The 11,025-nt window shown below is 33.5% G+C and overlaps 1 protein-coding gene across 4 annotated transcripts in view; it reads left to right on the forward strand.

Moving 5' to 3' along the window:
- The window catches only part of LOC124354503 (protein disabled), a 98,136-nt gene that overhangs the window by 71,426 nt on the left and 15,685 nt on the right, over positions 1–11,025 (forward strand). For 3 of the 4 annotated variants that reach the window (XM_046805011.1, XM_046805010.1, XM_046805013.1), the window contains one exon: positions 3,776–4,129. The exons of the other annotated variant lie outside the window; for it this stretch is intronic. In XM_046805011.1, the coding sequence (XP_046660967.1) occupies positions 3,776–4,129 (354 nt within the window). The remainder of the gene's footprint in view (positions 1–3,775; positions 4,130–11,025) is intronic. 4 annotated transcript variants of the gene reach the window in all.

The raw sequence follows: 11,025 nt of genomic DNA on the forward strand, positions 1-11,025 counted from the left end.
TGTCAAAATGAGTTGTTGTGCTGTGGCTACTTGTCCAAATAACTCTAAAAAGACTAAAGGAAGTGAACAGCGAGTAGTGTACCATAAGTTTCCAAAGACAGTGAGACTTGTAAAATTTGGTAATCAAAGTGTAAAAGAGGAGACGCTGTAAATTGTAAGTATGCCTATGTGTGTAGTGATCATTTTGCACCATCTGACTACATTGATGACATGAAAAATCGCTTATTAGGGCTCAGAAATTGTTATTAAAGCCCTTTGTTGTTCCGTCAATAAAACTTCCCACTATCAGTAATGACGATGACGATGTACGCAATGAACGGATAGAAAAACGACGTGTTCGTAAAAATGCACATGAACGATTAGACAGTCCAAAAAAACCTCGAATTGAGCCGCTAAATACAGACCGATTAGACGAAAGTAACCTCGTACAACCGAGTTCTGTTTGCGAAAAATGCGAGAATCTGTTAGAAGAAAACAACAATCTGAAATCTTCCATTGATGTTTTAGAACAAAAAATAACTAATCTGAGAAGAGAGCATGATATATTGTATAAATCCATTGCGAAAAAAAGGAAAATGCATTCTAAAACCTTAAGCAAAAGCTGTCAAGATCCTGAGGACAAAACTAATGTTTGCAAGCAAGCCATACACGTATATGCCAGAGTGAGAACTTTTATTAGATTAAGGAATGTTAATAGTAACTTAGAATGCAAGAGGAAACAGCTTAAAAAAGCTAAGAAGTGGATTCAATAAAAAAAAGACTGAAGAACAGTGTTGAACTAGATAAATGAGTGCTGTAACTATTAAGTTGTATCAATCTATTAACATGCATAATAATTGTAGTTTTAGGTATTGACGTCTTAAACAAAACAGTAAACAAATAATGCTGTAAAATGAACGAACTAATTTTATTTGGACTTGCAATATTTTCGTCATTGGTTCTACTAGACATTTACATTGCCTAAGTTAAGTCACAAAATATTTTCAAACATATCCATAAAATTATTTAAATAGTTATTAACCAATAAGATGTGTGGAAATTGAAAAAAAGTAGATTCGACGGATATTATTTCATTCTAAAATTATTTTATTATTCGTTTGTTTAGAAAAGCCTAAGGGAATATTAATAATATTTTATTCCAATTCTTCCAATGAAACTTATAGATAAACTAATTTACTACAAATTTGCCGCTAAAAGTTTGTTTTTAACCAAAAAAATAACGATTTTAAACTTTCAATGTATTGCATTTCGGAGTTCAAACACGCCTTTTTGTGGTTGTACAATTTTCAAATCAATATAAACTGAAATATATTTATACTGCTAGTTTCAGCAGATCACACAGTTTAAGAATATATAAGGATATCCTTAATTATATTATTCTACTGATGTGTAATAGCGTGTAAACCATAACGCTCCCATAGTGGCAAGCGGGTAGACGCGGCAGAAGTCAGGTTCGTGACGTATGCGGTCACGTGACCAGGGGGTCACGCAGGCGGGCAAAATGGTGCAGCCCTTGTTACTAAACCCTTTCTCTATAGAGCAGGTTGATTTGGCAATGACTAAAAACACTTGCGTTGTAATTAATTGTTTAAAAAGAAATATATATAAATAATGCCAGTAAACAGCACAGCCTCGATTAATTCCATTTAAACAAATGAGGTTCCCAATATATTATGCTTTATCCCAATTCAATTGAACCTCTTTTAACCAATAACGATAAGCAAGTGTTTTACTTCTCTGTTATTCCCTTTTTCTTGTTTTCTTTGTGTTGTTTAATAGGTCTTTTGTCTCGCGTATGTATTTTCTGTTAAAAGTACATTTCATACTGTAAACACTGTTTTTGGAATCTTGCATGCTATTTTTTTGTTTAGTTTGTTCTAGTTATTGTGCTAGTTTTTACCCTTAATCCCGGCATATTCCGGGAGATTGCTGGTAATGTTAATCTCTATGTTTGTTCTTGTTTGATTGAGGGTATTTATTCTGCCTAAGATTCAGATTTCTAACTTTTCTCTTTTAGTACCTCTTTATCTGAGCATAAACTGTCTTCTATCACATAAAGTGTAGGCAACTCTTTCTCTAAATTGGCAGTTTAAATATTTTTGTACGTGTCTTTCCTTTCGCTAAACATTATCATTAAATTAAGTAGTTTTGGGATTCCACTTCCCTTGTGAGGTGGATGGGAGAAGAAATACTATTAATATCATAAAAAAATCGTTCAGTAAGTATAATTTATTTCTATACCAATCGTCAGTATAAACTGAACCATAGCCCATGGCTTTCCGCTCCATAATAATATTGGCAAAAATAGGTGTCAGTGGAGATCCCATTGTCATTCACTCATCATCTTGATTATAATTACATTGAGTGCATAGTTATAATAGTTCATAATTAATCAAAGTGCAGCTACTATATGGTTTTAAGAATTTCTTCTTGAATGAACCAATAATAAAAAGGCCTATTCCTATTCCCTGACTTGTCACCATCTTGTTTCTGCCACATTGATGGCCGTTCACTATTGGGTATTGGTCAGCTGTCAGTGATTGGCTAATGTAAACAGACATACCTGTATGTATTTAGACCTTTTTCTAGTTCAGTTTATAACAATTAGTGTTAGTTTTATTGAGTGCATGTTTTAAATATTGCCTAAACAAAGTTGATACACAATATGTTTGATATGATTCCTCACTTACATGTGTCACAAGACTTTGCTATGATTTGTTTGTTTTAACCTAGATTATAGTAGTTATTTGTTTGGTTAGTTACCCATCTAAGGAAGAGGTCAGAATGATGATTTGTGGATTTGGAATGAAACTGTATGAAGTTGGCCAATAAACTTACTAAGATATTTATAAGATTAGTGTTTGTACCAAGTTTAAACTTCTTTCAGCATTTCTTTTGACAATTCGTAGTGATGGAAAAATTCTAATAACATTTACATGTAATTGATATAATTTAAAACCATTTGAGATGTAACAGAATTGTTCATAACAGGAAGTCAGAAAATCCTCTTGGTCCATAAATATTAGAGTTGAGTTGAATGGCCACCATGTTGGTACGAAATAGTGAACAAAGATGGTCAACGAACTTAGCTGAGCTATTTATAACATATTTTTTTACTAAATTTCAACTTTTACATGCTTTTTGTGGACATTTATCACTTCCACAAGCTGAGTTTTATAGTATATGTATAATTGGGAAATGATAGTAGTTTAGGGCTCCGGAGATCATGTTCGATGAAGAAACGTTTTTATTATATAGAAAGTTTTTGTGTAGTTATGTAGAAAAGTTGCTTGAAGATAACTGCAATCAGTCTATTGAATATGGAATAGTTATTTCAATTATTTATTAACTTTATAGTTACATATCTGTAAAGTTACATATCAAGTTTTTCCTAGTTAGTTATACTGTTAAAATTATTGTAAAGTTAGAAAAAGTTTTACTAGTCCACGTAATAATGGGAGTAAATTAATTTTCACAATAAAACATCATATTATAGTTGTTACTATTAAATTTCAATTCCATTTGGTATGGTTTATATTCATTGATATGTTTGAGAATAGTGCAGATTGAAATAATAAAATATACTTTTGGATGATTCCTTTAAAATTGATCCTTAATGCATGGTGTAAATGCAGAATACATATTGTCTCAGATTTATTGATAGAATTTAATGCTCATGTACTAGATGGAAGTATTTACAACTGATAACAGGTGGAGCCCTGTAGGTTTCACCCTCCCCCCGATTGAAGGCTGACAGAGAAACATTGATTTACAGGCCATCGCGGACTTGCTGGATTTAGAATTCGAGTTGAACAACATCCAACAGGGGCTAAACCAAATGGAGCGAATAACCCCTTCGGACCCATTTGGGGACTCATTCGCGCCCCCCTCCTCTGCCAAACTGGCTCCTCCTCCCACAAAAACCATACCCTCGCCTAAAGAGCGACACTGGCTCGAGCGTGACAGTCAGTCAGCCGAGACCCCCCCACCCCCCACCAAGCCTGACAAGGAACAACATTGGTTCGACCGGGAGACGGAGGCATTGTTCGACGATGGTGAACTGCCCTCCTCCCCCCTCTCGGCCCCCCCTCCACAGACATCCACCACCAACTCGACACAACCCACCAAGGTCAGTTTGTCAGCGGTAAAATACCAATTTTATTACTATCCTTCTTGAAAATAATAATTCCTTCTCTTCTCTTCTTTCTTGGTTGAATATTCTTATTTCAGTCATGCTCATCAAATTTTTGTACACTGCATTTTTCTAAGTAAATGTATTCTTTTGCACAGTTTGCTTTTTTATTTGTTACAGCATATTTGTTTCTTGATTTTATCCTGTTGATATTTTTAACTTATGTTGTCCTGTGTAATTTTCCAAAATCAATTTACTTTGCTTTTAGCATTGTTATGTAGAGCTGAGAAAGTTGACATTTTATCTTATTTTAAGTTCGAATGGCTTTTTCTTATCATTTTGCAAACTGGTTTTGAGTTTATATACTTTAGTAGTTTGTCATTAAAACATGATCATAAATAACAGACAAAAAAATCTTGTACACTACTGATAGTTTAGATACAATAAGTAAAAATGTTCATCTAATCATTAATTTTTGTAATATTGGAAAATATGTCAATAATAATACAGTAAAAAAAACTCTCATTATTCTGTAAAGGGTAGTATCTAAACTCTATAATCTCATTTCAATCAACACTCAGATTAAACTAAAGTCTATTTAGTTGTTATTGATTGAGGTGTTAATACCAACCGGTTTCTCACCGGCTCAGATTTGATCCAGAACAAATACAAGGAAACAATTACGTATAGATCATGTTCCTATAGTACACCTATTACTAATCAAAGCTGGGGCCATGTTTTAGTCTTTTGAGTGGACGACAAACATATCAGAGGGTTATTGGTTTGGATGAAAACTGAGCTCATGAAGCTATAATCACACTGGTAATTACTCCATCAATGACACGTTGCCTCAGTGTGCAGTGTGTTTCATTTCTTCTTGATTACAAGTTGGATGTATAGTGTTTTAATGTTCACTGTGATTCGCGCTACTAGCTACTTTGAAGTGTAGCTGAGAGTCTCACTGGAGGTGTAACCACACATGCCATTACACAATTAGTATTGTACTGCCTCAGTGAAATACCTCTATTGTGTAGTTTGTTTTATTTATTCTTATTGACAAGTTGGAAGTTTAGTGTTTTAATAATCACTGGAGTGTAACCACACAGTAAATGTAAGGGCTGCCTTAGAAAGAACAAGGTTGCATTAAACATGTTATTCATTAATGATGTCATAAGCAAATTAAGAAATTATAAAAGATCAATTTAAATTATAGCACAATTTGATTATTGAATTTACTAAATCAATAGAGTTTTATCCAAAATAGATGACTGAACTCTAGCTCCAATTTTACTGATCAAGTAAAAGATTTGAAGTAAAAAGTGTACTCATGCAGTGTTTTAGGCAGCTTTAGAAAAATTAAATTAACTATTATAATTAAATTATAAAAGAGTCTTAATGTTTATAAAATGTATGGGTAAAATCTGGAACAATGTAATTGGAACCAAAATATTCAAGACAAGAGAATGCTGGAAATTCAAAATGAAAATATAGAAGATATTATTTCTAAAAAATTGTTTTGACTGATGATACTCTTGATATAAAATATACAAGCCATACACAGTATGCCTACCCTGCAAGACAAAGCCCTTATCTTATCATCGTCCAGTTTAGTAAGAGGCAAACTCGTGGTATTTTACTAGCTATGTGTAAAATGATCCAAATTAAATCCACCTTATTTGAAAAAGGAATGCCTAAAACAAATGCCTATGTTAATATACATTTGACACAGTATAATAGGAACTGTATGTATCAAACAAAAACACTTAAAACCCATTGTTAGATATTTGTTTGGGCTGTTGAACGTTTACATCAGAAAAAGCTGAGATTGTTAAATTCAAGTAATATCATCTGAAGAAAGTAGTGGGTAGACCTGTGTGAAATATAGATATATGTGACATTGCACCATAATGGACTCATTTCTATTTTAAATGTTATAAAATGTAAAAATTGGCCAGAACAATTGTCAGAAAATATTTTGTTTCAAAAACAGTATGTATAGCCTAAGGAAGAATTTTGACATACTCTTTTTTTATTTTAGCAATTTCAAATTCACTTATAAAGTAATTATTATATTAACAGAACTTTGGATTAAATCTAGCAAGGAGATCAGGTAAAAGATGTCAGGTTATGACATACTGCTACAACCCAGACTGGTCAGTCCGGCTGACACCCTTATCTGACTCTACCCTTCTGTACACCCATCAGGTGATATTGCATCACACTGCAGTAAGAATCAACGTTGTATTTAGCTTTAATGTAAACAGTTATATCTTTGATGTATAAGGGTCTGGTCAATAAGTATTGGTACTGGTCCGCTGTATCCTCAACGGAGTGGTGGAGGGGGGTCTGACCAGCCACCTTGGTAGAGGAGTCCTCTACCACTCAGCCGCACTTTAATTCAGTCGCCTGCTGGCATGCGTTGAGATAAGATGGGGATTCTGTGATATGTGTTTTCTTTGATGTCATCACGCCTGCATGAAGTGGACCATCTAGCAACGCTACACTGTGAAGTTTTGCTTTAAACTCAGGAAATCCCCGCATCCGAGACCTTCAACTCATTAAATACGCTTATGGGGATGATTCCTTAAACCACACAAGAGTTTTTGAGTGGTACAAAACGTTTAAGGAAGGCCGGGAGCTCGTTGTAAGATGATCATCATGTTGGACGTCCAACGTCCGATGACCGCTCGAACCGATGCTCAGCCAAAGTGAAAACATTTTTTGACTGACAGGCATTTAATCATCTCCCTTATTAGTGAGGAGATCGGTCTTTCAGTCGGAACCGTCCACACCATTGTAACATAGGATCTTGCGATAAGTAAAAGTGTGCACGAAGCTGGTGCCGAAAATCTTGAGCAAGAAGCAAAAGCTGTCGTTGGTTGAAATTTTGTAAGTAATTTTAGACTGCATTCAAGAAGATGATGATTTTTCTCGTCAACGTCATAAACAGCGATGAATCGTGGGTGTTCCAGTACAACCCGGAAACAAAACATCAAAGTTCAGAACAATACATGCAGGGGTTCTCGTATCCAAAAAAAGCATGGATGTCAAAATTTAAAATTTAAATCATGCTGATTTTTGTTTACTGGTGTGGATTTGTTCACAAGGAGTTAGAACAACTGTAAATGCTGCAATTTACTTGCAAGTACTGACACACCTGCGAAATAACGCACGTGCCACCAGCCATGACAAAGAACTGGAAACTTCTTGCCGTGCCACAGAGCGAATTTTGTGCGGCAGCTGCTGGTGAAATTCGGTGTGGCTACCTCACAACCCCCCACCCCAACCTATAGCCCAGATCTGGCTCCATTAGGCTTTTTCTTGTTTCCACGAATGAGAAGGGAGTTCAAAGGACATCGATTTGACTTCATCGAAGTGGTTCAAGAGGCAACAACAAAGGTTCTCTACAGTATTCTGGAAACTGACTTCCAGCGGGCTTTTAACGAGTGGCAGACGTACCAAACTGAGTGTATCGATGCAGGAGGAATGTATTTTGAAGATTAGTAATAATTGTAATAATAACTGCAATAAATTTTGATTTTTGGAACCAGTCCTGATACTTATTGAACAGACCCTGTATCATTTTACAGTGTTTATTGTTATTAAAAATATACATTTAAGGAATTTTACAGATTAATTACTCTTGTTTCTACTTTTTCGTAAGTAATTTTAAAAAATTGTGCTCGTAGACTTTTACATTATTTGGTTCATAACAACTTACTGAGAGAGAAGCATGAATGTGTAAGTGGCAAATCTACAACTGCATTGGTCAGCTTTATACAAGAAATTCTTAACCAGCTTGAAGAATGGAACTGGGGAATTACTGCTTGCCTATAACATAGCTATTGGTTTTTTGGTACATGAGCTAATTATTATACAACTTGAATCTCTAGGGCTCAGAGGTAAAGCAAAATATTTTTTTAACAAAAATATATCTTAAAGATCTGTTACCAAAACTATTTTTTTTAATGCAACAATATTTATCTAGCAACCAAAAGCACCGGCTTAGTGAAACACCACTTGTCACTGTTTACACTGTCAATGGCATTTGATGTAATTTACAACATCAGTGACTGCTTAGCAAACATAAATTCAAGTACATCAACAGCGTGTAATGTAAGTATTTTACTTATTTAATCACAACAGGGATGCACAGACAGCTATCAGCTCTGAGTTACTGCTGGTTACTACCTTTCACATTGTGTTATAACAAGTCATTGTTACTTCGTCAGTTTAATATATCCAAGTATAACAATGCTCTTATTTTTTTATGTGAAAAGACTTCATTGTTTTAGTTATTAACTTCATCCAACAAATTGTTTTCAACTCAACATAAAATATTTTTTAGAGAATGACTTCTACACCACTAAAAACCCTCTCCTCCCTTCCCCTCCTCATCAAACCACCATTACTCTTGTTCTAATCCATTATTGTCCATATTTGTCATTGTTCTCTTTTAGATTGCTTACAAAATCAGTATATCTAGGTTGTTCAAAATCGAAAACTGTCATTATTCATAAAAACTATCAACTTTTTTTTAAGAGTCTTAGAATGTGTTATTATAAACATCAAGTATATAAGGTACCAGTATTGAGCGGAGATGAAATTAAATTTAAATGTTCTTGACAACAAGATGAAAATCTTTATGTATGGGAATGTTGAACCATCGGACACAAAAAAAAACAAAGAGTTAACCTTTCAGGGCCAGGACCAAATATGAGATGTTGCAACATTTTTTCACATCTCATATCCCCTTGTGACTAGTCAAAAGTGCCAGGCTAAAATTGGCGATTTTGCAGCCTCTTAGATTAGAATTTATAATTTTTCATAAAACTTAGAGAATGGCCTAAAAGTTGCACCAAATTACTCGTATAGATATATACCATCAACAAAAAATATATAGATGTAGTTTTAAGTAACTTAAAATTTAAAAAATAATGTTTTAATAGGTTACATAAAAAATTTTATTTTTTGCAAATAACTAAAAAAGAAAAAATAATTTTAGTGTGGGAAGCTATTTTATTATATTGTACATTTAGAAAGGAACAGCCATACACAATTTTTTGTTATTTCTCTCATAAATAAATTTCTTATGACACATTTTGTATAAATACGCATAATTGTACTTCGCAACATTTTATAAGTGTTAAAGCAACTGACTCTTACATTGCAAGAAACTTAAAATAAATATTCACATTATGGATGTACCGGTAAACAGATGATTGTAGGATCCATAAACAGTTTCAATAGAGTTAAAAAACACTATTTACTAAGAATTATTTACACAATTTTATTTGAAATTTATTTACACTGTTTCTATTTACAATTTCACTCCTGTGAGATCGCAAATTGTCAGTCATTGTAACTACTACACACAATAGCTAAGCATATAACAACTAACACTACTAATATTTACAACCACAAAATAAAATAATGAAGAAGAATCCAGCATACAATAATACGATTACACTAAAGCATAAAGAATTAACAACAAAAGACCAAGTCAGCTGATAATGTCACGTGACAATTACGAAATAAAAATGCATAGACCTCCAAAATAAAAATGATATTCATATTAATTATCTACAAATATACCAAGGAATAAAAAAACATAAAACTTTAATTATTTGACGTTGTATTTATTTAAGAACATGACGAATATCAAAGAGACTATATATTGCCGCCTGGCGCTTTTCGCATATGTCACAGACGGCAATATTTTGCCGCCTGGCACTTTTCAGATGCGACCTATGGCGGCAATATATTGCCGCCTGGCCCGGAAAGGGTTAATGCATTTAATTTGCATTATCAAAGTTGTCACCATCCTTGCCATATTTGTTCGGGAAACAAGCTCAAAGTTACACTCCCCCCTCATCAGAGAAAATTTTCTGTGAAAAGCTATTGTCACACCAAGTTTTAATCTACAGTTTTAGGATAAGTTCAAACTTTCAATACTTTTTATAAAACCTAAATTATTAAATGAAAAAGTTGATCAATTGTGAAAACTTTAGTTTATTGGTCAAGTAAATTTCACCAGTAAGAAATTTGTAGATAATAAATTCAATTTTGTCTTTTATTTGAAGACCTTTTCCTGGCATATCTGGTTTTTCCACAATCTTGATAAAAGAGAGCAGTGAGACTAGCATGCTCGTGTATAAACCCTAGGCACCAGCAGTCATCCCGGCATGACACCAGTACTTTACTTAATTCATGTATTTAATAGTATAGAATAATGAAATGAAAAATTTCTTTATTGAATACAATGTAAAACATATTCAATTGGCGAGGTTAGGACTATTAAGTCCTCTCTTACACCTAACTATAAATTAATAAACTATACTATTACTGTAAAACAAGAGCCACAATACAGTTTACATTACTATTTTACATTCAAAACTTATAATCTCTATTTATATAAAGTAATAAAGGTTCTCTATGAAACTAAAAATAAATAAATAGAGTAAAACTTAAAAGGAAATTAACATACATTCACCCATCACCGTTCATACAAAGCCATCGTCCCATACCCTATGCCACGATATCGTCAACCCGACGAGGCCCAAAAAAGATGGTCCCTAAGCACCCCCTGAAACCGTTCCCGACTACGAATACCTCTGATATGATCCGGGAGATTATTCCAGAGTGGTCAAGCAGACTCTATGAATGATTTACTGTAAATAGAGGATCTATGAACAGGAATAGATAACAGGGAGGCTCCACGTCGAGTATTCCGTTGAGTATAATAGGGAAATTATGAAAATATAATAAATTATTACTTTCTTTTAATATTTATCAAATTAATAAAATCTATTTTATAATTTATTGGTTTTAAAAGTACGAGGGCCATCCGGAAAGTAGTACCCGTTTGTGAAATAAAGACAGAGAAGTAAATA

Source organism: Homalodisca vitripennis, chromosome 2 (assembly GCF_021130785.1).
Source record: "Homalodisca vitripennis isolate AUS2020 chromosome 2, UT_GWSS_2.1, whole genome shotgun sequence".
Classification (NCBI taxonomy): domain Eukaryota; kingdom Metazoa; phylum Arthropoda; class Insecta; order Hemiptera; family Cicadellidae; genus Homalodisca; species Homalodisca vitripennis.